Here is a 27,027-nt window from a genome sequence, read left to right as displayed (position 1 = left end):
CGGCACCCCGCATCCCCGGCACCCCTGTATCCCCGGCACCGGCACCCTGAATCCCCGGCACCCCGCATCCCCGGCACCGGCACCCCGCATCCCCAGCACCCCTGCATGCCCGGCACCCCACACTGCCTGCACCCCGCACTCCCGGCACCCCGCATTGCCTCACCATCCCCCGCAGGCGCGCCAGTGCCCGGCCCCAGCTCCCGCAGCCTGATCCCGCAGTCCCCGCCATGATCTCGCCCCACGCAGCCCAGCCCCGGCCAGAGTGGCGGATGCCCGGGGTCACAGGTGCCACCCAGGCTTGTGGAGGGTCAGAAGCTGCCCCTGTGCCCTCCCCCCATCCTGCCGGCCCGCCTGGGCTGTGTCCCCGCATGACACTGAGGGCCGTGCAGGTGTTACAGTGATGGGGGGAGCAAGGTCAGTCCCGGCTGGGATCCCTTCTGCAGCCTGGGGATGTTCCTGGGGAATGGGTCTTTGCCACTGTCACGAAACAGAATTTCAGAAGGAAAAGCAGGTCACATTAAATTTGCAGCACTAGTGGCTTCCCTGACACCCAGGAGCCTCCTCAGGGCATGGCCCACGATGTCAGCCCTCTGACAGCTACAGGCATCTCCCTTATAAACTCTAAACCCACCACTGCTGACCAGCCCTGGACCAGCACAGGCTGTTTGACACCACAACAGAGCAGGTCCCATGGAGCAGGAAAGACAGGGGACCTTCCTTCCAGTTACTCCTTGAAGGTTATCAGGCCAGGCCCTGAACAGTACCTGGTCTCTTTGCCCAGAGCTGGGGATGGGTTCATGGGAAAGGGGAAAGACAGAGAAGGAGCCTGTCATCCCCCATCACCCTCTGGTCTTCTGTGTGCAGGGCAGGTCGGGTCATGAGCGCAGCCGCTCCTTCCCCGTCCTGCACACATCTGCAGGTTTTCCTGCAGAACAGGTTTTCTGGTATTAGTGATACCACTGCCTCTTTCTGTCTCCCAGTCCCACCCCACAGTCCTGAGGTGGAAAAAAAAAGGAACAAAGGCAGAGACAGTATCATAAAAGACCGTAAAAAACAAAAAGAAGAAACTGCAGCAGTTAGTGCCTTGTGTTAGTGAAGCTCCTCAGCTCCTCAGTGCACATCCCTGAACGCCCCCAGAAAGGCTCTCACAACAGACAGGTACCTGCTCTCCCACTTTTCCTCCCACCAGGAACACTCAGTTCCCCTTCAGTGATTCAGATAAAACCACCCTCTTGCCCAGGAAAAGCCTGTTGGTGTTACTAAACAGGAAGGCCTCACTGATCACCTCTCAATCCTCACCACCCACACACCACAGCCACCTTCACTTCCTGGCTTCCCTCTCACCAGCCCAGAGCAGGATGCAGCCAGCCATGCCTGTGCTGCTGAGCCTGGCTACCCTGTGTCTCTCTCCGAGCCCACACACTCCTGTCCTCGCCAAGGAACAGGCGTGGAGCAGATATTTTACACAAGCACGCAAACCTGGCCATGCAAAACTGAGAGCACCCCTGGGTCCACACAAGTGAGGAGGTTCATGAAGGCTGGTTACCCATCTGCACAGCTCTGGGGGCTCCAGGAACACCTCTTGCTTCCTTGGGCATTTTTTTTGCCCAAGTCAAATGCGTTGCTCCTGTCTTCTGATATCAGGATTGACCAGGAGCTGGTTAGGAGGACTCATCTCCCCTCCATCTCCTTGGTTTTTAGACAGCATGAGGAGTGCACAGTTGATTAGTTCTCTCTGTATGTTACTGCTTTTTATGGTGGGTTTTTTTCATCCCTGGACTCATCTTCAGCAAGTTGCACTACATTGACTGCAAGGTGAAGGTGTTGTTCTTCAGTGACCTCTGTTGGGAAGGATCCAACCTGCTTTCCTCACAGAGAGGTTTTCCCTTCCCTGTTTCTGTACTGTTCCACCTAAGCAGGGGTTTTGCTCTTTGGAGGTGCTGTGTCCCTGACAGCAGCCGAAGTGGCTGCAGCTACCACATTGTTCTAAACTGTTTCTCAGGATTTTGACAGTCCACTAGTAATCAAGGTTTGGTTTTTTTTTATTTTCCTAAAAATTGCCCCTCCTGCATTCTGGACCTTTTATAGGCATCTTTCAGCAGAATAAATCAAAACCAAAATCTGGCCAATCCTGTTCATGGAGAAGGCATGGAGAATGCAAATTCCTGTATTAAATGTCAACTGATAAATAAGAATCTAAAAGACATTGTTTAAAATTCTATTATTGCCTCCACACAGGACAGTGATTTCTGTCATTGGAGCTGTGCTCCTGTTTCCCATTTTGCCTGACTGTGCCTGCCCACCATCCACAACCACCCCAAGTTCCACAGCACATCCAGCTGGAACCACCAGCTCCTCTGGCTTGTGATGCAGAATGTGAGTACAGAATGAAGGAACAAAGGAGGCAGGAGATGGAAGCTTTCAAATCCATTTTTCCCAACCCCATAGACCACCCTTAAGTCTTTTAGTTTAGTATTTTACTTCTTTATTTAGTCTTTTCTTATGTGAACTACTCTGTTCACAATTTGTATACCTGTGACTTTTTCCATAAGATTGATTATTAATAAATAAATAATTTATTAACAATTCCCTGACAAGACAGGGATGGGATTCTCCTGGGGAAGTATACTTTCCTCATGTTTCTTTTAAAGATGTCAGATAACTACCTTAATTGCACAGAATCAAAGCCAAACTCTATTGACGTCAATGCAGTTACCTGGGTTTTAATAATATCAGATAAATATAAAAAACAGTATCAAGCAAAAATTCACAGAGAATAATAAAACACCCACACAAACCTCCCGTTGAGATGTTCCTGGTGCTGACACTTCCCTTATTTGGAATGTATGGCTGTAGTGCCTATGACTCTGTGCTCAGACCAGAACTCTCCTTTGAATCGTCTCTTTTCCCCTTGAGAAAATAATGTGCAGAAAATGCCTCTAACACCTCGGTAATGAGATGAGATTAGCACTAGAAAAACAGCTCCAGACTCAGAAAATATCAGGGACCTGGTAGCAGGAATAGGTTCTGCAACCCCTTTCCACTCCTTGAAGATGCAGGACTGCCCCTGTTCGAGCTCCAATGTGGTGCAGCCGAGTAACACTTGAGCTGAGTGACGTGGAAGGACCAGTGTGAGAAAGTCCTGAGAGAAAACATCTAGGGCCAAGACACCTTGGCACTTGGGCAGGGGCCCTTGTAAAGCTTGTGCTCCCCATGGGCAGATCTGTGCTCAGCCCTGCACCTTGCTGGTCCCAGCCTTACTGAACCGGCTGCATGGCTTCACTCCAAACCTGTCCTGTCACAGCTGATCTGTGTGGCCAGCACTGCAGGCTAATGCCATCCCATCCACAGCACACCCAGGACTGGTAATTTAGCCACAACAAAAAGCTTAAAGAGCCATAACTATTGAGTAAGCAATGACTTTGAAGCACATGCAAGTAGAAAAATTGATGTGCAGAAAAGATCATTTAGCATTCATTTGGTTTCCCTGACACTAATTATAACAGGAAGAAGAGTTCCCTCTGTTTATTGACAGGGATTGAGTGAATGTATTTCTTAGCTTCCTAACCCAAACTATCAAAGATGATTTTTGATTTTGCTCTGAAAAAAAGAGTTTTAGAATTTTACTGAATAAAAGCAGCATCACCTGGGCACTGGAGCCATGCCCTTGATGGCTATCAGCTGCAGCAGCTCTAAGGAAACAGTGGAGATACCCTGCTGCTGGTCTACACTAGGGAAGGAAGTGACATCCTGGGAAAGCTGCTTGCTCAGTGGCCCTAGAACATCTCCTCAGTAATTCCAGGTCAAGAGACAAATTCTGACACCTCTGTGGCAGCAAGATGATCATCGCCAAAATGAAAAACACAGACAACACAGACAACGCCAGCAGCCTGTCAAGCATGTAAGTAATCCCAACAGCTCCAGCAACTTCATAAACCTTAAGCTAAAATTTAACCATGCAACGTTTCACAGATAGGGCTTAAAAGAGCATTGTTTACAAGCTGGGTTTTGTTTTTTGTTTTTTGTTTTTTTTTTTTTTTGTCTTTACTTCTGGGTTTTCTGTTCCAGAACTTCACGGTTCAGTGGTGCTACCGAATGCCAAGGAGTCAATCCTCAGCAACAGACTGCTGAGGCTCTTTTGGGACTAATTAGTTTGAGAAGAAAACAGCTGCCACAGTTTGGAAAGACTAATTGGGGGTCAGCTACTTTTGTTCCATCTCTCCTTGCCATTTCTGTTTGATTTCACTGGGAGCCCAGAGGTCCTGTGATCTTTATTACAACTTCATAGTAGCCCTCAAATGAAAGGACAATTCATCACATATCACTACATTAACTACTTTTCAGGGGTACCTCTCCTTTTCAAACAGCAAGGTTCAGCACTTGCACAACTGGTAGATACCCACGTGCTAAGCATTATTTATTATAAATCAACTTTTTAAACTCTGTGGTATAACTGGACAGCAACAAACCAACCAAGCTGTTTGACTTGGGTGGAGATTGGGATCTTTAGGAAAGCCTCTTACCCCAAGAACAGATCAGATCTTAGGAGGGAGGAATTACAGCCCCATGGTAATGTCTCATGCAAGTGGTCCAGCAGAGCTGACCTCTGGGGGAGCACCACATCACGGGTACCCTGGCAAGGGAAGCCACAGCAAGGTAAAACCAAAGCATTGAGCACATTTCTGTGCTTATTGCAATCCCTTCAAATCACTTTTCTCATCTTTAGTCCTCACCTCACTACAAGCCCAAGCAGCTCATGCTTAGGAGCAAAGAACGCACTTTTATCTAATACATGCCCAACCAGATCTAGCTGAGGAGGCACTGGCCTCTAATGCCAACTTGTAGGTTCTAACAGATAAAAGTAAAATCAGGCAATTTTACTTCTTACATGCACAACAGTCAGGATTTCAAACCTTGGTTGAAGCTGCTGAGCCCCAAGCAGAGCTGGCAGCCCCTTGTCATGTTGGATGAAGAGAAGCTGCTGCCAGAGGCTGCCAAGCTGCAGCAAAGCTCCCAATCTTAGGCTCCTGCAAGGAGATGAAGGTTTGTAAAGCCAAGGCTGATGCAGCTGCCTTGAGACCCTGCACCTGCCCACAGGCAGGGTTCACTCTGAGGTTTTCTAGCAGAGACATGTACAGCTCCAAGTGAGTGGAATCACCCAGCACTGTTTCCTTCCCCAGTGCCACAAGTCTATCTTTGAAGTTTGGAGCAGATTTTACTTAAACTCCAAATTGCCTTTTGAAGACGTGCTTGTTATTTTTAATCAGATAGCAGAGGCAATACATTCAAAGACTCATGAAACTTTTAAGTCAGACCTCCTTCCCTAAAGAAAGTCACACAACACTCAATTTTTATGAGCTGGTGGATTCATCAGTTAATCTGAGACAGAAACAGCAACATACATGTGAAAACAGGTATGTAACAAGTGTAACTCAGCACCAGGAATTTCACAGTGGCAGCCTCACACTTCCAGAAACCTCCACCATACTGAAATTAGGGTAGCATTTTGGGATGCACTCTGATCCACCTCTGGACTACTTCAGACAAGAACACTTCCATTCCCTTCCTGCTCCTACAATGTTTTATACCAAATCTACTATCCTCTAGCTTTGGTATGACACCATCACTTCACTAACCCTATGAGAAATTTTTTTTGGGTGGATTTATTTCCTAGTTTCCCTACAGGAAGGAAGATGTATGTTTTGCTAGACTTTACATCCTGCAGGAAAAAACCAAACACGCAGAGATTACCCCTGTTGGTGGCAGCCCTCAATTGCCATCAAGTCTGCCCTGAAATGGGACTGACCATCCCTGAAATGGTACTTCACTGGTGTCACCATTCAGAGCAGACAACACCACAAACAATGTACTTCAGACAGAAACCTTCTGGTCATGAGAGTAACACTTATCAGGGTGTGCTCACAACAGTTACACAAGGGAGGTATGTGCCTGCACCAGAAGGAACAGATGTCTTCCTGACAGGGAACACAGGGATTAGTAATCCCTCTTCCAGGCCCCCAAACATGCATGAAAACTCACAGCTTGGAAATACAAACCTGGTTTAAACCCAATGGAGAACAGATTTACTTTTAGACAAAAGAAGCCAGGATTAAACCCATTTCTAAATTAAAAACTGTGGGTTTGTATTACAGCAATAAAAATCCACATAAAGAGCACTTTGAAAAGCTTCATGGCTTTACACCATCGTTCCAGCACTGTTTACCACAGCTGCTAGTGCCCAGTGATGACCCACTGTGAGGGCCACCTGCAACACAAGACACTGCAGAACAGAACCTGTAGCTCAAGGCACCCCTGCTGTAATTATCCAAACACAAGCTTTGCTTTTGTCCAATCCAGGTTCTGCCAGAACAACCAGACTAGAAAAAGCAGCTTCACTGTGCACTGCAGCCTTGATCTCAGAACTCATACTGAATCCAACAAAAAAAACCCAAACCCACTCTTTTCCTGGCAGGCAGCTGTGAAGGGCAATAAAAGCCCCAGCGTTAACTCCTCATTGGTCAAAACCTGTCACACCATGTCATACCAGGTTCCTGATTTTGATGGACCAGGTTTTTATTTATCCTGCTTCAAAAGGAATCCAATTCCTCAACACTGGCATTTAGGACACTTCCAGAGATAAGCAGGTGAACTTTGGGGACTTCTGCACTTAGGGTACCATATCTCCTCCTCTGCTCCTCCCTCCCCAAATGATGCTGGAGCTGGACACTGCACAGCTGGACTTATGGCAACAGCCAGCTCCTCAGGGGCAGTGCACACCAACTGCAGCAGTACCAGCTCCTGTGGCTTTAATCCTGGATTTGGGAGCTGTTGAAAACCACAGGAAAGGAAAAAAAACTCAAGCCAAAACCCAACTCATATAGTGATTACCAACTGAAGCTTGTTTAAAAAAAGCCAAGCCTCCAAAGATCACAATACAGACATCTGTCCTGTTTTAAGAAGCTGGCAGCTGCACTGTTGATTACCCAACACCCACGTCTCATCCAGGTTTCAAATCTCCACTGTTGGAACAGCATCTAGGGTTAAGGTGGTTTTTTTTTTTTTGTTTTGTTTCATTCAAGAGATTATCATTGTGTGATCAGCTTCACAAATTTCATTGAGCTGTGTAAATACTTACTTTGAAAAGCAATAAGGGGGTTGAGTCACAAATGAAGATTGACCAAAACCAAATCCTTTATTTCCACAACTGTATAAATGTGTTCCAAGTATGTGTCCAACACAAGTTAGAAAAACAAAATAGAACATGCCAGTTGCAAACTAGATCAGTTCACCGACGTGCTGACTCCTTGGTATTAGGCTTAGTTACACAAGACCAGTCACAGTAAAAAGATACATTTTAGAGTACAAAGTAGCAGGATGTTAAGCCATTTCAGCTTGTGCACATACAAGTCACACTTCTGGCAGAAAATGCAGAGAAGTTTGCATTACTACGCTGGAAGCTATGTTGCATCACTTTAAATGGCATCGATATCGATATCGTCATCTTTATTGTTTGCAGGCTTCACAGTTTCAACTTTAGGTACACTGGCAGTTGTGGAGTACACCACCTGTGGAGACAAGACATATCCTTTAACTACAGCACCTATTGCCACTAAGCATTGGAGTAATTCCAACATCCAACAACAACCCAAGCACCCTCCTGACCATGGCCATGAATCCCTGCTTTATAAGGTAGAGCTGTGCATGTGCATCTGAAGGAAGCAGCATCTCCTATTCAGGAGTGGAATAATACAATGCTGGGAGGAGAACAACCAACCAATCCCTGTGTAAAAACACTACCAGCCACAGCCAGATGGAGTATAACCAACACATTTTACCTAGGCCTGTACTGTGAGGAAAATAATCAGCTACTCTTTCATCAGCTTGTCTAACAAGCACACCCCCACTAAGTCATCTACAACATGAGCCACGATACTTGATACCTCCTGCGAACCTTGCACAACACGGGCTGCTACTGTGCAAGAGACTCTCACTGTAGAATGATACAGTCTTGGGCTACCCAGGTGCGATTGCATTACAGCAATCTCATGTAGACATCTGGCAACAATTAGCAATACTTAAAGCATTGTAAGTGGAGTGTTCCTCCTGTTCCCAACATGCACAGCAATACCCCCAAGTAATCCATTTCAGAGTGCATCAGGACAAGGTTACAAAATTAAGCATGCAGGAACAGTGCAGCTTTGGAGCTGCTGACAGTAAATGAGCCTTTCCTACCTCTATGTTTTCATCTTCATCCTCTTCTTCATTACCAGAAGATTCTTCTTCAGCTTCCTTTAGCCATTTAATAAATGGTTCTGCTTTGACACGGATTTCTTTGGCAAGGTCCTTTGAAACGTATTTCTTTGAGGCCTGAAAGAGACTTTGTGTGAACACTGAAGGAGTTTACACCAGATTGTACCCCAATTCTGCCTAAACTGCAACTCTAATCTCACCCACTGCCTTCCACAGCCCATTTTCATGAAGGAGGCTTCTTACTGCACAATCTACACCAGAATGGAGAAGCCAAATGCAATAGGCTACACCTTCAGGTATTTAATTGCTACAGTACATTACATACTGCCCATTACCTTTTCTGCCCAGCCAAGGATGACTTCTTCTTCCAGAAGATCTGCATCATACATTTCCTTCAAAATATGTGGTATTTTTGAAATAAGCTGAGACTGATGCATAGCTACCACACACTCAAAGCCATGGAGAAGGTACCTCTGAGCTTTCTTGTTGTTGTGGCAGAACTAGAATTGTGATAAAAGTAAAAGTGATTGAATTAGCTTTTTTACCCTCTCTCCATACTGAATATAGAGCAGAAGCAGCTCTAGGAGATTGCAAAATCTACAATTCATACAATCCCTTCCCAGCAGCTCCCCCTAGCTAAGGAGTTTAAAACACTAAAAAAGTCCTTCCCCATAGTACCAAGCAACTGCTACAAAAAAACTCTGAACAGTTGTCAGAGTGAGTGCAAAAGAGATGGCTTACACGAAGGAAGTGACGTCTGTATTTTCTGATTTGTTCACGAATCTTTTCATCAAAAAGGACTTCAGTGAGAACAAGTGGGCCCATAGCCTTCACATCCAGTCTCTCTGCTTCTGCTACAATGTCTTTGTCAGAAGTATCGATGACACCTTCTTCCTTCTTTTTCTAGAGGAAAACAGGTGCAGAGAAACATTTCAATGCCACTTGAGGGCTGCATTAATGCTCTTTGCAGTCCTGCCTTCCCACTGCTGTACCTCGCAGAAGATTGAGCAAGTTGCTTTTAGTTTCCTTACAAACATTTTGTACAATTACAGCTGAGTGATTGTATCACACCAACAACCAGAGAATAGTTACCTTTACAAAATCAAATAGTAAGTTGACCCTCTCCTCTATAGTTCTTTCCAGGTCTTCACTAAGTGTGAGGTTTTTCGCATGGTCACTGATTTCATCCATTCTACGCCTCTGGGCTTCTTCTGTTGTGTCCTCACCCCAGTCATCATCATCCTCCTCCTCCTACAATGCAAAACAAAACAAAAAGAGATCCACACAATATTACTGCAGGCTTAGTATTATGAAAAGACAAATTAGACTTGACAACATTTTTTTATAAAAATAAAGAAATGCTTATAATACAATTTGCAAGTCAAAGATCGTGGAGAAAGTGCAAACAATAGTAAATAAGTAATGGAAACTAGACCTAATTCTATAGCCATCTGTGTGGCTATCTGAACTGCAGTTTTACTATTCTGCCTAGTACACAGGAGACAATCCACGCCTGAAAAGGAGTGATAAAGGATAAGCAGCTTTCACTTAGCAAGGAGCACAAATGCTGGCACTGATGAGCCAATAAAGCTGCTAGAGGAAAATCAGGGACCCTTCTATTTCAGCACTAAGTTCTGGATACAGCAAGACCTTTAGGTGCAATGTTGACCAGCAAGGAATACCAGTGATTTCAAAGGTTTAAATCTGAGCAACACACCAAACACCCTTATCTCCCCACTTTCCCTTCTACTTACCACAACCTGTGGAGGAGTTATCTCCTCTGGTGGTGGGGGTGGAAGTGTCTCATTGCTGGACACAGAACCATTCTCTTTGTCCTTGCCTTTTCTGTTCTTCTTCTCCTTTTCTTTCTTTCCTGTACCAGTGTCACCACTTTCTGCAAGTGAATTTTAATGTTTTGTTCTATGAACTAGAGCAAACTAGAAAGTCCCTGCACCGCTGCCAAATCCCAAAGTGGGTTTGGATGCTTTCATTAGCTGCAAGTTATGGGTACTACCCATCCCCAAAAACACTCAGGGAAGATGTACATTCAGTGGGGAAACCCCCAGCTGCAGTCAAAGTCCTGTTTGTCACCAAGATTGTCCAAGTCTATATAACAGATGACCTCACAAAGTAGAGACCCCTGGAATAGGTTAGACTTTTCTATTCTAGCAAGCTTAAATTGCAGCAGGCAACTAGATGCTTACTACAGAGTGTTGCTTGCACAGTTAGTTAAAATTTACTACAGTTTTTACTTCCTACTCTCACATTTCATGCTGACCTAAAGGAACAGTTGTCATGAGCTACTGCTAACAACCTTCCTTCCTTTTAAGCTTTGTGCTACACAGGCAAATCCAGCTTTTAACAAACAGCTCTACTTGGGAAGGACATATTTTAAGGAGGAAAGACATTACCAGCACAGCTCCATCTTGATCCCCAAACATACTCTAGAAGTATGCCGGTACCTTTTTACATTTCATTTAAATGTGAGCTATTTATTTTTTTACTTCCATACCACCACTAATACAGAAGTTCTCTTTATTCCTGGAAGTAAGAAAAGGCACTTACCAGGTGGGTTTTTGAGAATGAACGTGCAGAGTTTATGGTTTGTGTCAAGCATGCCTCGATAGCCACAGGCTTTGCAAGAGTTACCTATAGTTTGTTTCTTAGGATTGACATGCTGTAGAGAGAGAACAATCTCCAGTTAATTTACTACTTACAGAAGAATTTAATTAAAGCATAAACCTGATGTCTGTATTATCTCCAAAGGATTAAGGCAGAGGTTTAAATACTTTGTATCACCCTCTAAAGACGAAGTTCAGAAGCCGCAATTTATCCCAGAAATTCTTAACTGTTAAGAGATGTAAAACCTTCCCAAAGGGTGCAAAAATGTGTACTTGATTTTCTGTTTGTAGATACTCAAGTCTGCTTTTAACTTGCACCACTTTCACAAACATCTAATACAGTGTTTCCATAGTGTCAGTGCTAATGCAGATAGAGAGGACTCACCAGATCAGTTTCAGGATTCTCACACTCAGGACAGAGAACAAATTTTTTAATGAATCCATCCAACATGTCTTGCAGCTTATTCGCCTCATGAGATCCATTGACAATGTAACGGTCATTCTTAACATCAAACTGGGTCTGTGCTCCCAGCTCACAACCAAAAAATTTGGTAGGATCTGTAAAGGAAGAATTATAGTCACTACCACACTCATATCTTCATTGTGTTTCTTTGGCAACAAATATATAGGCTACTGTTTCTTTATGTCCATTATTTAATCCTGAGATAATCACATATCTTTCTTACAAATCTTTAAGGAAAAGCATTAATGCTTTATTAGTTAATTAATACTACCACTTCAAACACAAAAGCATTAGAAAATGTCATGTCATTCCACAGTACTACTTACACGTTGGAGGCCGATTAAGCGCCTTTGCAACGTCAACCATGTTGACTATAACCGTCTTTATTCCATTTCCTTTGCCTTCCACCTAAAAAAAACAAGTAATGTTTTAAGGTACCAGCCAAACCCAGTGTGCATTTCCCATTTAACTACACCAAAATTCTACTTTGAAGTGCATCTCCTTCCAAGACCTCATGTGCACTTAGTGTGGACCAAAGGAGCAGACACCCTCCCCATCCTGAGTGGCCAAGCCTTATCATGACCTCTTCTTTCCCCTCCCAGGAGAACCAGTTATAGGAGAACACTCCTTGCTTACAGCTACTCAGGAAGTTACCTTGGCAATCAGACGGGGCATTTTGTAGCGATAGAACTGATCTGAAACACTGCGGTTGACGTTGACAGACATTTTGCCTTATTAGTAGCTTTATCAATAAGATGAAGAGATCTTTGATTGCAGTTTTTTGGTATCTTCTGTCTGGAGAAGACGGGATGACATAAACGACTGCAAGAGTTCTCGGTCTCTGACATGAAAAAATTTTCGCCACTGAGGCTGTAAGGTTCTTGCTTGTATGCTATGTTTCCCCAATACAGGTACCAGTGGCTGCGCAACAGCTCTGCAAGTATTAACAAACAAACAAACAAAAAACAGTTTAGCTTAATGCACATCAATCCACTCTTGCTACAAAGCTATACAAGGGATTTTATCTAGGGTGAGAAAAAGGAAATAGTACATTTGTTATGCTATGACTTTCTTCAACCTATGGAAGTGAAATCCAGCCTTGGCTCATACTGCTAAGGAACTTTTCTTTAACTGCACCACAAAGCTTTCCATGCTCTCTTACTACCCTAAAACCACTGAACAGCCTGCAACTACTTTTTTATACAATTATAGCCAGCAGGAGTTAATTGAGTTCTGGGATCACTAATGAAGGACACACTCATTGACTTATTATGCACACCAGTGACTTGCACCATAAGGGTCATGTGACATGATTTCAGGCTGAAGGGCACAGGAAATCAGGAGAAATATTTGGAAATTCATTTCAAATTGCACATCACAGCATGAACCTATCACAGAAACTGAAGTCTGCCAAAATGTTGAGAAATATAAGATGAAGCAGCAGCAATCTGTAGCCCAACATAGTTTTTACATAGCTTACCAGTTTTTGAATCGGAGTGGAAAAGAGTTGAAAATTACGTAATTCTCCCTCTCACTTATGGATTCTCATAGCAGCTTCTGTTGAGTTCTGACTTAACAATAAGCCTGATAAAGTCTGACAGAAGTTGCTTCACTGTAGAAAGCCTAGCAATGCAGAGGTACAGAGCAGTGCAGCAGCTTTTCCAGTTGATTTTTATCTTGGGGGGAGGGGGGGGGGGAGGAAGGGGAAGGAGGATGAATCCTATTATTAAAGTTGCCTTGAGCAGTATTTACATATTTAAATTAACACGTGCCTCTATAATCAGATCTAAGAGTACTTAATCCACAACTGGTTGACTACACAGGCAACCCTGACTACAGAGCATGGCTATTTTGACGCATCATTATGCAATTAATGACAGAAGCGTTGACACATTAAAAAAGCCTTCTTAGTACTTATGCGTAAGAGTGTGCCTATGGTGCAACACGATCCAAGTCCTTCTGATCAGGTTTACAACTTTTTTTACACAATAAGAACATAAACTTATACGTGCCTTGTGTTCTACATTAGCCCTGATACGATTTTACTTTTCCTCAGCAAAAAGTACACCGCAGACTCCGTTTTAAACACACCATTTCCTTCCCCAGGATGTCTAAAATAACGTAACCTGACCACACGTTTGCAGAAGTACTGAGGAAGCAGCTCTCTCGGCGACCGAGTTCCCAGGAGCGTGCCGTTTCCTCTCCTTCCAGAGTGCAGCATTTGTCTGCTGCAGGCTGAAGCTCCCTCTCCTGGTCCCTACGACACCTCAACCCAAGCACCACCCCCCTATATGCCGCGCACAGAGAGAGCGGGAAGGCAGACCGACTCCCTGCCGCACAGCGCCGCGTCCCCGCCCCGCTCACGGTGAGTCATAAATGCAGCAATTAAGCACTGAGTCAGCGCTAGGAGCCACGGGGGAGTCACCTCCGGCCGCGCATGCGCCGCGGCGCGGGACGGGGGAGCTCCACCGCCCCCCCACCCTGGGCCGCCCCCCGAGTATCCCCCGGGGCCGCCCCTCGGGAGCGGGGGCCGAGCGCCCCCCCCCGCGGCCGGTGGGAACTGCGCCACTGCCCCCCCCCCCCGCCACAGCGCGGGAGGCGCGGCCCCGCCGCCGCCATCTTGTCTCGTCGCATGGCGGCGGTGAAATGAATATAAATAAATAATTTTTCAAAAAAAGAAAGCCTCCCCCACTCAGAAAAAAAAAGCCCAAACAACAATAACCCAAAGGCTGTAGATCTACGGCTTTTAGAACTGAATTTTGTGCGTTTTAATGTTGTTTATCTTGCCACCCCCCCCCCCCATTGCTTCTCTTCCCCCTCCCGTCAAAGTCCCAGACGCTTCGTTACACAAAAGCTCAGCACATATTCACCGTTCACCGGCAGCCTGAGGCCCCAGCCCAAACCACCCGCCCGCTCCTCCCCCCCCCACCCCCACGCCGCTGCCCTCATCCGCCCTAGCCCACTACAAACACTCACCGTTTTCGTCCAATAAAGACATAAACCCAACGCTGCTCGCCCCGGGCTGCGACGAAGCCGATTGTGAGAGGAGAACAGGGCCGAGGGGGCGCTTATATCCAAACGGAGAGGGAGGCGGAGGCGGACGCCGCAGCCTCCGGGTCCCGGCGTCCTGGGGCGGGCGGTATCACCAGGGAGAGCGGTGCCGGGAAATCTGCGGGCAAGACACAATCAGGAGCATCGTTAGCGACGGCACCTGTGAAGGAGAGGGAGGAGGAGGAGGGGGGAGAAGAGGGAAGGGGGGAGGGAGAGGCGGCGAGAGGCGCGCAGCTGAGGCAGGAGGTGCCGGCGGACGGGACCCGGCAATGGCTGCCCCGTACTCACCTCTAGAATGTTCTCGCTCCGACTGAACAACGCCAGAGCTGGGATCAATCAGCCAGTGGTGCGCCCCGCCCCCCACCATCGCCATTGGCTCACAGCTCTCCTCGCAGCCAAGCTATTGGCTAAAACCTCGCCTCTCTCCCCGTCCATTGGCTAAAGCCACTATCAATCAAGGCTTTGCCTCCCTCCCCGTGCCCTCCCCCCGCCGGTGCCCCAAAGGACATCGCGTCTACAGCGACCGAGTCTCGCGAGAGAGCGCGGGCCGTGGGGGCCGCTGCCGCGCGGGCCGGGCCGGTGCGGCGGGGCTGGGCCTGAGGGGCCGGCGGGGGCTGAGGGCGATCCTGGCTTCCCCCGGCCCCTCCGTCCTGCCCGGACGCTGCCCCGGGCGGCGACCTACTCCCTGGAGGGCAGTGACCCAGTGCTTGACATCTCAGTAGCTATGCTACAAGTAATAACACAAATAATTTAAAGCAATTAAGTTGCTGAATAAGCTGTGTTTTTCCTGCACAGCCGGCTTTCGGGGTGTAGGAAAGAGCCTGGTATTTAACTCCAGTGTCATAAAGACCCAGCGTTGGGAGGCTCTGGGTGGCTGGGCTGCCTTGCAAAGGATGACACAAGTGTCATCATATGCATGTACTTTGTTCTTAGTGGAAAATGTTGCCAGCCCTATGTAGCTGAATTGGGACCCTGAATGAAATGCATGCCTGGACTTATTTCCACGTAAAAAAAGGAAAACTTGCATTCTTTCTTCCCTGTTACTTGTTCTTTCCCATTTTCTTCTATGTATCATGGAAATGATATGTTTTGGATATTTTGGAGTGTAAATAATGTTCAAGTGGCAAAGAATTTTTTCCTGACTTTATGAATTGAGTGGGTAACCAGCTCTCTTATCCCTATAAACACTCCCCAGCAGAGCAGTGCTCCTCAGTTTCTGTCACTTTCTTACTGAGTAATGTTGTAAAGCTTCTTGATGGCTCTGTGGGAGTATAGAGGAAAAGAGAGGGAGCAACAATAAAACTACTAGTGACATTAAATAATGTTATATACTCTAAATCTCTTCCTGCCTGAAGTTAGCTTTGATGCATAGTTTTCCTGGCTGACTTTGATATCACATTGATGTGGTCAAAGGAGACATCCCTTCTGTTGTACCTTGAAGTATATATTGAACATTTTTGGTCTGATATGCAGAGGAACTGCCCTCAGGAAGGTGGCTGATAAGTGAGGTTTTCTTAGAAGTCACAAATGCAGGTCTACTACCCGCTCAAATAGCACACAGCAACAATAAAAGAATCTTGTTTCCTCAGTTGGAGCAATCAGAGATAAATGCACACATCATGGTGCTTTCTATCAAAACCCTCTTTGTGGCAGCTGCCCTTGCTACATGGAATAGCTAGTCTTTCTAGCTAGGACACTGTCCTGTAAAGCATCATGGAAGGGTTTGAGTTGGAGCGGACCTTAAAGATCACCTAGTTCTAGCCCCTCACCATGGGCAGGGACACCTTCCACCAGATCAGCTGCATCCAACCTGGCCTTGGACACTTCTAGGGATGGAGGGTAAGTTTGTCTTGGACTTCACTATCAGCATTTGAAAAAGGTAAAACATTCTTCAGGGTATGTTAAATACCTCCTCGATAAATGCTCAGCAACGCTTTCTGAAACAAGAGTGAGTTGTTGAAACAAGAGTGAGATGTTTTCCAGAATAAGGAAACATCTTTAAACTATGTAAGGCTGGGCAGTTACCACGAAGGAAAAAAAGACATAAAAAAGTGGGAGGCAAGAAAAGCACAGCAGGAAATCCTTAGCTGTGAAACTATGTGGCACATGTAACTTGCTAAATGCCTCCTATCTGTGGCTCTAGCTCCGTGTAACAACACCTGGGGGTTAATAAATTAGGAGTGTTAAAGTATACTGTTGCCAACAACACTTTGCGAGCTGCTGGGAAAGGGACCCTGGATTTGGTTCTATCTGACATTAGGACTAAGTCTGAACCCTCACGATTAATAGAATAAAGTAAAATAATTTTTAAATATAGTATATAAATTGACAAAAGTTAAAGAGGTACCTTTTAAGATAGTGTTTCTTCTGCAAAAAGCAGGTTCTATCCATGTGAAGTCACGCGACATTCTCCTGGATTTTGCAAATCAGACTAAAATTGTGGATTATTGACTTCATGGTGCCTAGTTGTTGGTTTTTTCCTCAGCAGAAAATTAATTATTATTAAATGTTGATTCCCAAATATATTTTACTGAATCTTAATGTTTACAGTTTATTGATTTTAATATGTCATGGCATGGACAAGCCAGAAAAATATTTTTTCTCCTCCCACTTTAAAATGTCACAATTTCATGAATCTTCAAGTTCATAGTTCACATTGCTTGTGTGACCTTCAGAATACAGACTGCTTGTGTACTTTGCATTTGTTGACAGAAACTATGCAGGTTTTATATATATTTTTGTTGATATGATATTTTAAATTACATTAGTAAGTCAGGTTTTGCAAATGGTTTCATGTCTAAGAATAGGAAATTTTCCATAGTTGAATTTAGGGTGCATTTCCTGATCACACAAGTGCTTTATTCTTGCTGAGTTCAGCCTTGAACAAACTGAGTTTGTTCTATGTTGCCTTAGCCAGTTTTTATTAGAAATAACCAAGAGTCAATGACTGTGATAATGCAGCAAAATCAAAACTGTTGAAATTCCAAACATACTTAAAATCTTCACAATTTGGTCTGTAATCTGAACAGTTGCAATATGTCCTTGTAATTCCTGATTGACAACTTGATGTCCTTCTCTGGTTTACTCAGTGAGTTTGTCCTCATCAGTTGTGTGGCTGGATGCAAACATAACCCTAATTCAATGCCCTCTTGATAACCTTGGCCTTGAAGAATGTTTTGTCTCTGCTGTGTGTGTTATCTGCCAGTGGCTGGGTCAGAGCTCTTATTTCATCCAGTGCAGGCAGGAACATCAGCACCTGAGTAAGGGATTCCTTCTCGTGCCATCCTCATGGCTTTGGCTAATTTCAGGAGATGGAAGGAGGGCCAAGCTTATCTACAGTTACGTGGAATAACAGTAACCTTTCTTCTTCCTATCTTGGCAATGTGTAGAGAAAGTTTAATTATTTACATGTCAGGTTGGAATAGGTAACCTTTAGGGAAGGCTGGGTCTGAAATCCATCAGGATTGACACTAGACATTGATCAGTCACAGGGGCAGAGGTTAATTCTGGTTTTACTGTTCAGGAACTTCATAGTCGTTTCTGTCTGGCATCTCACTGGCTGTCTTGGGAAGGTTCACTTTTGAAATGCTTTTCTTTACATGCTCTGTAGCACCATCATTCCTGTTAGCTATTATTAGTAGCTCAGGAATTAGTAAACAGAGAAAAACATGAGAGCAAGTGTGTGATGTTAGACACACATATAGCTCTTATTTATGGTAGTTATTTTTTTTTGCTTCTATTACTATGCAGAAATGCTAAAATCTCCCAGCTAGTGTTTGGGTCTGAGTGCCCTGAAATGGCTCAGTGTCAGCTGACAACATGAGCTCTGCCCCTGATCTGGTCTTGTCACCAGTGAGGTTCTCTATAACCTCCCTCCCTTCCTGTGTATGTCTGGAAGTCACTTCAGCAAGGAAAAGCAAAGAGCTTCCCTGCAGAATATAAACTAGTGTTTGATAGCAGTGAAGTCCCTGCCTTGGAGGACTATCTTTTCTCTGTGTATCTCAGCAGTAAGTGGAAATGCTGGTGATAGGAATCAGGGAAGCCAGGTTTTCTCAGTTTTTCCAGGCAGCAGCTTTGGCTATGGGCCTAACTGGCAACTCCCATTATCCAGCAGTTGCATGCCTGTGGTTGGCAAATCTGCCTGCGACATTTATATGGTTGCTAAAAGAAGTGGATGTGGAAGATAAGGTGTCCATGGGAATACAGCTTCCAGCTGAGAACATGCTGTCAAAGCTACCTGCCTGTTCATAATGCCTATTAGTAACCACTGCATTTACATTTCCCTGCTTCTTGTCATAGTCAAGCTTCAGACATCAAGATCTGCCTGTGTGTTAAATTAAATCTCTCTTCCAGTACCATTTTAGCAATTTGCACTTCCATTTCATTAAAGGAATTGCTCAGGCCCTCTGCAGCTGTTGTGCTTTGCCAACACCTCCACAAATTAATCCTCCTTCATCATTTTTCTTTGGCTTCTGATGGTCTGGCAACCAGTGCTGTGATTATCAGTATAGATTTCCCAGCAAATGTTGATTCTAAGTAGTTAAAAAGAGTAATGAATATTTAGAGATACCTTTTGGCTTTCTACTTTTCCTGGAGGAAAGGTGTGGTAGCCCCTGGTATTGAGAGCCTATCTCCAAACCTTCCAGTCTGAAGATACCTTAGATATCTTAAGTGCTCTCACAGCCCTTCTTCTGTGAGACAAAATGTGGCTGCTGATTTTATTTCTAGGGGTCTGCACTGCTGGGTGCAGCAAGTTTTGCTCATCTGTTCTGCCCATTTGAGCATGGAGGAATTTCTTTGCTGTAGAGCAATACAAGGGCATTGCTGGGAGAGCTGAGCTTTGGAGGCAGTTCTGAGGCCCACGTAGGGATTAAGTTTGTGCTTCTGCTGGCAGATGTAGGAAGAGGATAAGGCACCCCAATGCTTGTGCTGAAAGGAAAGGAAAAGGCAGTTTTGAAGGCAAAGGAAAATTTTATGTTCTCCATAACAAAACCTTTAAAGTGCTGCTTGGCTGGTAAGGCAGTGCTGTGCATTTAGAAAGAGACACATTGCAGGAAATATTTTTTCCTCATAAATCTGATTTTAAATTCCCTAAGAGTTGCCTCTCTTTCAGCATTGAAGGTATTTTGCAGGGAACTACAGGTCCTAGAGGATAGTGCTGAATTTGTACATCATGGCTGAGAGTATAGCTGGTGCCAGCTTCTTAATAAAAACACAAGGATTACCTTTTGTAATGAAGCAAATAATACACGACAACCATGTAGTGCCAAAGGCTTTGAATGCTCTGGTGGTTTGCAGCTCAAATATTTATATTACTAAAGTAAATTATTTGCCAAACTACAAAACAAAGCAGGGGGAGTGGTACTTAAATAGGAAAATAGGGGCAGAAACTTTGTCCTATGGTTTGCATATGCCAAGTGTTATGTATGCTTAGGGTATTACACAGACCAGTAGCAATATTAAAATAGCTAATAACACACATGGTTTCCAAGAGTAGTGTAATAAAGTAAGTGGTTTTGGCCGATGGGAATTCTTTGACACCTAATAAAAGCTGACTTAAAGCACTAATAATGTCTCACTCTACCTGTGAATGTCAATGTGTTTGGAATTACACAGGGGGTTTAGGAATAGGTAAATGGTGCTGAAGACACATGCAGGTGCATACTCACACACAAACACACTCACCACCATTGCATAAATCTTGTTTGTTTAAGAAATGAGGCTAAAAATATCCTTGAATATGAATCTGGGTCAAACATGGTGTGGACTGTAAAGTCTAGCATGATTTTATTGACATAATGTAGACTTTTGTTTTTGAGGATGAGCCAGGAGACACTGAAGGGAAAACTTTTTTACAAGGATTTTACTGCCTCAAGTTGTTTCCAAAATCAGATTTTCAAAAGTCTTAAGCCACACAGTTGGGCCAGTGAAGGCGCAAAGGCATATTGTAGGGTGAGTTTTCCCTTGAAGCTCAAGGGTGTTATTTGAAAAAAAACATCCACATTGGTGGTTTTTGAACTTTTTACTTGGGATAGTCTTAGGATACAAACTTTCCTGAAACAGGCCTTTTCATAGAGTTGAAGGGATCTAAAATAAATGCTAATGATAACATGATTTGTGGCTACTACACTCATCTGAGAAACTGTGGCGCCCACAATGGAATTACATTATGTGGTAGCTGTGAACAATTTGACACTGTAATTCTTTCAGAACTTGATTTTAGGATTCCAAAATTATTATATGCATGAAAGTGAGATCACGTGTATAAAGCATTATTTGGCACTTAGTCTAATTTATACTTGTTTCACCAGTGTCCTTAAGATGCCTTTTTCTTAAGCCTTATTGCACAAGTAATTTCAAGCACAGTAACATTTTTGCTTCAGTGCCTGATGTAGACATGAGACATCTGAATAAGCTGAAACTTGTTGTTGTACAGTTCTCCATGGATTTTTTTATCTCTTATGTTTGCTTTGCAATAAAGGACACAAAGCAGGACTTCCTATAGCTCCTCACAACCACTCCAACCTCTAAAAGATGAGATACTCAAAAAATATGCTGGCTGTTTTCAGTGTTGTTTGCTGCGTCTCACCCACAGTTAGTTTTTTATCGTTCTCATGAATGATTTACTGTTCCCTTTCTATCATGTTACTTTTTCATTGTTGCCTCCAGCAGACAAAAAGCTTTCAAAGGGTTCTTTAGGGCTTAATGTATTGTTTGTCCTAGATATTTGGCATTACTTATTCAGAAATATGTAATAAATACACAGCTCCTCTCATTTCTGGTTGTTTGCACATCTAAAACATATCATTTGTACTAGCCCTTGTGAAGAAAATTAACTCTACTCCAGCTGAAATCAGCACAGACATTAGACAGATTAATGGATGACCAGGTGATGGATGAATAGTCTCTTCTAGATGATGTTAGGAAGGGTGTGTGGATGCAGGTGGGATCTCGAAGGTCATATGTAAATACAAGTGAGCTCATTCAAGTCTGTGGAGATGCAGCATTTTATACCAGTGGATAATGTGCTGGCTTTATTCAGAGACTTTACTTCTGAGACATCTTTCCTGGTACTGGCTTTGTGCACTTATCTCTGATTATGATATAATACTTCTGTCCTCAAAGACATATGCTTATATGATTATTTTTTTGTAAGTAGACATCCAGTTCTTTTGATTGGTTGCACCTAATGTGGCTAAAGAAAGCCTTTACTTTCCCTGCTTGCTTTTTCTCCCCGCTGCAGCATGGAGACAAGAAGTACTGTGACAGAGGTTTGATAGTTTAGTCTATCTCCTTTGAGGGTAAGTCTCTCTGTGGTTTATGTGCTCTGAAGGATGTTTACTAGTAGATGTTTGATAAAACTTTATTTTATAGATAATGAATTGTGAATCTCAGTGACACTGCTGCTCCCAAAGAGACTTAAACAGCTGAGTGATGTGAGATGAAACCTGGAATTTCTTCTCTCATACATGTGATGGAGTCCCACTGAGTTCCTTTGCAGAGAGTTCTGAGCTACTGAGTTCTGCACCCTGAAAAACATTTGGGTGGGCAGGAGGTTGAACAGCTTGTCCCCTGCACCTTGCCCAGTTCTGTGCTAACTCTGGTGCTCAGGAGGCATATGCTGGGATGTGTGCAGGCAGATTGCTCCCAGCTCACTCACATCCTGGAGCAGCAGGGAATCAGGCAAAGTAGTGGTGGGCTGCCAAGTCCCAGCCTGTTGGCCAGGTTGCTTGAGAGTTAGCACAAACCTGCTACAGAGTGAGCTGCTCTGGACTTCTCCACATACTCCAGGACTTCTTTTACCCCAGCAAAGGTCTTATAGGCAGCTCTGTAACTGACTGTGGGTTGTGGCAGGTTCACCTGATTTTTGCTTGTTTACCTATCATGCTCCAGACCTGCAAATAGTGTTGTGTCTCCTGTACTGATTCTAACCTATCTTCTGAGAGATCTTTGGAAGACATGGTGAATGTTGGGGAGGTCTCTCTCTCTACATCTGTGGACTCTGCTCAGGGCTATTGCACAAAAGGCTGTGCAATATATTCTTCCAAAGACCTGCTAATGAGAACATATGAATCAAAGGAGAGTTAGTAGTCATGGGTTTCCCACAGCGATCTCTTTCGTAACTGATAACTGATGACTGCTTATCAACAAATACATAAAAATATCAGATAAAACAAAGTCAGAGTTTTAAGCCTGTACTCAGGACGAGCTAAGCTTCAGCCATTTGCTCTGACCACTTTTGAAAGCTTGGCATGCATTGTTTGCATGGGAGAGCTGTGCCAGAGCTGTGAAAAGCCATATATGTCTTAACTTGTGTTCTGTGTCTTTTATCTTGTCTGTTTCCCACTGGCACTGACTGCACTTGAAGATTTTTAGAGGGCCTGTCATTGTGCTGTCCATGCTGCTAAGGCATGGACAGACAGTATTCTGTTCTTAAATCCTGCTTTGAAAATATCTTCATAATATGTCCCTAGAAGAAACTTCTGGTTTGTTTATTTTGATTTGTCCTTCGTCTGTGGCTGGATGCCCAGTCATGGGCTGGAATCAAACTGGCCGAGTACCAACACAGGGTAATTTGCAGCTCCTTGTAAGCGACTTCATTTTGGCCGTGCCTCTACAGCATTTCCCAGAGCCAGTCATCTGTGTTTCAGCTGATCGGGGTGCAAGCTGAACTCTGACTTGCCTGGCTGAGCCTGCCAAGAAAAGCATTAGCTAAGCAGAAACAGTGTGTGGCTGGGGGCAAAGGTGAGCATGCATTAAGTATCCACATTTTGATACTAAAAGGATGCAGCTACAATCTAAACAGGGTAAAGGGCACCAGGCTGACAGGCAGCCGCCTGAGGTGACCCAGGAGTGCAAGCCACATTGCTTGCTGAGAAAGGCCTCTTTGTCTCCCTGCATTATGCCTGCCCATTTTGAATGAGCTGCAAAACAAATGCAAGAAACCAAACTGTACGGCCTTGATGACATTCTTCTGTTTCTTGGCATTGGTTTGTTGTGCTCAGGAAGGCCTTGAATATGTTGAACCATAGCGTGTATCTAATCCCCAAGCAAAACAGAGATATTTGTGCAGCTGGATTGAAGTTCCCCTCTCCCTTATATACAGCCTAAGGGATGAAAAGGGTGTCTGAATGCAGGGGCACCAGCTGAGAGACAGGATACAGATACTAGAGTTCTTCATCTGCGTTTAGGAAGAAGAGAGGAACAAAAGTGGGGAGGAGACCTTTAACCATCACCTACCCCTTTATCATCAGATGTTGTCTGCCAGTATTTGTATTGCTTTCTTCTTCCCATTTAGATTACATCTTTCCCAGTGTGACCTGGATTTTCAGACCTTACTTGAACACAGCTAACACAAGTCTTGCTTCTTGAAGCCCTGCTGTGTCCATAAGTATCACTCAAAGAGACAGGAGAGTGTTTCTTACCAGTTTTAGAGGGATAGTCTTACCAAAGTTCTTTTACTTCACCTGGATATGCAGTTCCTTTTTGTTGTGACAAGGCTTCACCACTTTGATAAATTACTCCTACCATAGGCTATAGATAACATGATAAAATAGACTTCACTTAGAGTTACAACTGGTTTTCTTTTCAGACTGTCTTTCATATCTATTTCAGCACTGACAAAATGGTCAGACTGTGGACCTTGAAGTTGTAAGACTGAATGTGAGAGATACCAGTTCTGTGCTTCCCTGAGCTTTGACAGCATTCAAAAGTTTGAATGTACAACTTGACTTCCATAGCTACCAAAAGCTTGTCTGGGAAAATAGTTTTCTTTAATGGCATGCCCCAGTTCTGTATTTAGCTAGGTATTGTTTGGTGGGGCTGTTTTGCAGGAAGAGATAGAGTCCTCCTCTTGCAGTGGGTTCAGATCCATCCAAGAGACATGTTGGGTGCTGGCCTGAGGTAGCAGAGCAGTCCTGGCTGCTGTAAGTGAAAGTAAATTCTAGTAATGTAAATGCTTATTTCTTTTAGTTGCCTCCTGCTTTGGTGTCTGGTACTGACAACCTCTGAGCCCCATTGGCATGACAGTGGCTTTGGTCACTTTTGGAAATTTGGGACTATGTGGGCTCAAAACCTCTGCCTTTTCATGAGAGGGCTGAAATAAGCCTCACATCTGAGCTCCAATCCTGGGTCTCACACAGGAAAATTCCCACTCCTCATTAACTAAGGAGCTTTAAAAGTTAAACAGCAAGCCTCTTCAGACTCCTTTCTTTGTTACTCTCATGTTCATTCTAATTTCAGCTCCCTAAGGGGAAAACCAAATGTCATTTGCAGTTCAGTGCTGTGTATTACATTTATTGCCCCTGTCTTGCTCTCTTTCAGAGCATGAACCCAACCAACCTAGTTCTTATCAGTTTGACAGGCTGTGACTGTTGTCCTGGTGACTGGTGTAGTTGCACTATCATCATGTACAGAAGGCAGAGAAGGAGATGCCTCAATGTGTGGGTGTAGCTGTGTGTGCACATGACATGCCAGGAAGTCACTGGGATACGTGAAGATAAGATCCAAGTCTTGGGCTATGTATGTGAAAGATGAAACAAAAACAAAATAGAGAAACATTCAAAGTTAATAGCTGTAAGAGAAGAAATGGGGCTGTGTGTAGGAGTAGCAAATGCTCTTCTCTTCTCAGCATCTGATCTATGTACCCGTAATTCAGTACAGTTGTATTTGAGAGATACTTGCCTGCCAGCCTGCTGTCTTTTTCTACCCACTCCATTTCTCCCATTTATTACTTAGGGTTATGGACATGAGAACGAATAATGTTAGTAACATTTATGAGTCACGTTTTCTATCCAGACACACCATGCTTAACCCATTCATACACGTGTCCTTGTACAGCATCAACTCCAGTTCACTAATTACTCACATAAATCAATCAGACTGATTTTGCAGTTCCCTGTCACAGATTATCCCCTAGGTGCTAACAGAAAGCCCTGCTTTGAGCAGGATATGATCTGAATGGATGCCAAGGAAAAACAGATGGAAAGAGATGGGTAAGGGAGCACAAAGAAATAGTGAGACATCGTTACTCAGCACATAGGCAACTGTGTCAGCACACCAGCTGCCTAATGCTTGGGACAGGTTTTGCAGGCTACATGGTGTGTTCTTGTTTTAGTGTTGGCTGGTTCATGTAAATATCGTCAGCTTTCATCCATTGAAGAAAATGTGGGATGGGGTAACCTAGATAAAACAGATCCTGGCTTGTATAGGCTATATGGTATTTAGGGGATAAGAGCTTCTTCAGATCTTCTACAGGTGAAAGGCTTGTAGGAAACCCACCAAGTTTCTGTCCTGGGTGGGGACAGCTTCAACCCACTGGGGTGAAAGTGGGGCATGGCCCAGGGGCTCATGAGCCATGTGTGGTGCTGTGGTTACTATGGGAGGGAGTGTCTGGTTAACCCAGCTAATCTTCCATAGCTAACTGAGAACTGAATACATTTCATTTACTGTAAAATCTGGGCTTTCTGAGCACTCATTGCCAAGTATAACTCCACAGTCATCAACTGAGTTCTGCACCAGATGCAAAATCATGGGAAGACATGTCTGATCTGCTGCCTGTCTTGTTTTGCTTGTACATTTATGCCCCCAGCATTGCCCTTGCCTGGGTTTGCTTATCTGTGGCCTCCAGAGGCCTTGCAGCAGATAGGAGGCTCTGCTAGACCTGCCAAATCTCTGCTCACATCTGTGTATTCCAAACAGCCTATGTGTGGGGGCATTTCCTTGCAGGCAGGAGCTGATGCAGCAGATCTGTCTTCTCCAAGGCAGTGCTTCAGGGCGGGCTGTGTTTCAGGGGTGGCCAGTATGGAGAAGGGATAGGCCTGTGAATGTTAGTTAGACCCTGTGCCAGGACTCCCTGGCCTCTTCTGGCTGAAGAGTAACGAGGAGAAATTTAAATATGTTGTGGGATGGAGCTTCTGTCATGTAAAATTAATGGTACTGGAAGGCCATGTTTAAATAAAACATTACCCTCTCTGAAGAAGACACAACATCTTCATTTCATGCTTGTAAAAAAATAAAAAAGAAAGAAAAAAGGGATATTTAAAGAATGAGTCTGATGTGATTTTGAACTTGCTCTCCCAGTAGCTTTGTACTGGAATGACACATGAACATTCCCATAAGGAAAGGTAACAGTGAGGGGAAGATCGCTTTGCTGAGAGGAGAGAATTGGTGTTTTCTGTTTAGCAGGAATACAGGAGTGGCATTTCTTCACTCAGCTTCTGGGGTGGCTCTGTGACCTTCAGAGACATCATGCATGGTGCTGGTGGGATACAGAGCAGGCTTGCACCAGCTCTTCTGTTACAGCGCAGCTAATAACCCAGATCCCATTACACCTTTCCTTCTGCTTTTTGTTGGCCTGTGACTTTTGTCCTGCACTCATTAGTAGTTCTTCTGTTACTAAGATCAGACTATGTTCCTTTGAGCTACTCATAACATTCATGGATGCTGTGAATACTGACATTTCTGAGGAAATTCTGAAAGTCCTGTGTACCTTGAGCTAGTAAAACATGATTATGTAGCCCTTCCTTTGTAACATGAGTTCTTCCTCTTAAGGGAAGCCAGATAAATGAAGAAGAAGCTATTGTTTGTTCTTACAAAAGGCTCTTGAGCTAAATGGGACTCTGGCACCAGCTACTAACTGCG

General features: G+C 44.3%; 2 protein-coding genes and 1 non-coding gene across 12 annotated transcripts in view; 1 reads left to right on the top strand and 2 right to left on the bottom strand.

The window, feature by feature from the left end:
* Positions 1-7,167: 7,167 nt before the first annotated feature.
* EIF5 (eukaryotic translation initiation factor 5) lies at positions 7,168-14,971 on the bottom strand. Of its 4 annotated transcripts, none has more exons than XM_086894038.1 (13): positions 14,674-14,971; positions 14,311-14,503; positions 12,815-13,010; positions 11,989-12,268; positions 11,661-11,742; positions 11,257-11,429; positions 10,816-10,927; positions 10,005-10,144; positions 9,343-9,501; positions 8,992-9,153; positions 8,586-8,750; positions 8,233-8,367; positions 7,168-7,565 (listed from the first exon to the last, which is right to left on the bottom strand). In XM_086894038.1, exons 4-13 carry the CDS (start codon positions 12,058-12,060, stop codon positions 7,473-7,475), a joined length of 1,293 nt encoding a protein of 430 aa, XP_086750164.1. In that variant the 5' UTR covers positions 12,061-12,268; positions 12,815-13,010; positions 14,311-14,503; positions 14,674-14,971; the 3' UTR covers positions 7,168-7,472. The 4 variants fall into 4 exon arrangements, with proteins under 4 accessions (XP_086750164.1, XP_086750165.1, XP_086750163.1 ...); XM_086894039.1 differs by having other exon boundaries at positions 12,815-12,957; positions 14,674-14,968; XM_086894037.1 differs by lacking the exon at positions 12,815-13,010 and having other exon boundaries at positions 14,674-14,968.
* LOC111930032 (small nucleolar RNA SNORA28) lies at positions 10,346-10,469 on the bottom strand. Its single transcript, XR_002865000.1, has one exon. It is a non-coding gene; the product is annotated as a small nucleolar RNA SNORA28 (small nucleolar RNA).
* The window catches only part of LOC111929784 (exocyst complex component 3-like protein 2), a 49,552-nt gene continuing 37,460 nt past the window's right edge, over positions 14,936-27,027 (top strand). For 2 of the 7 annotated variants that reach the window (XM_023927498.2, XM_023927497.2), the window contains exon 1: positions 14,936-15,118. The gene's annotated coding sequence lies outside the window, so the exon portion shown is untranslated. Of the gene's footprint in view, positions 16,225-27,027 lie in introns of all 7 variants that reach the window. The other 5 variants (XM_086894035.1, XM_023927495.2, XM_086894036.1 and 2 more) reach the window with 4 other exon arrangements.

The sequence above is a fragment of the Cyanistes caeruleus genome, chromosome 6 (assembly GCF_971803275.1).
Source record: "Cyanistes caeruleus chromosome 6, bCyaCae1.hap1.1, whole genome shotgun sequence".
NCBI classification, from domain to species: domain Eukaryota; kingdom Metazoa; phylum Chordata; class Aves; order Passeriformes; family Paridae; genus Cyanistes; species Cyanistes caeruleus.
Note: the sequence above shows the minus strand (reverse complement) of the source record. Positions and strands in the feature narration are given on the sequence as shown.

Bases quoted from the DNA above. Each gene is read 5' to 3' on its own strand.
- EIF5 (XM_086894038.1), bottom strand. From the start codon at position 12,060: ATGTCTGTCAACGTCAACCGCAGTGTTTCAGATCAGTTCTATCGCTAC. The intron at 11,430-11,660 runs GTAAGTAGTACT...CTTCCTTTACAG, and splicing joins GCTTAATCGGCCTCCAACGT to ATCCTACCAAATTTTTTGGT. The intron at 7,566-8,232 runs GTAGGAAAGGCT...TTGTCTCCACAG, and splicing joins ATGAAGATGAAAACATAGAG to GTGGTGTACTCCACAACTGC.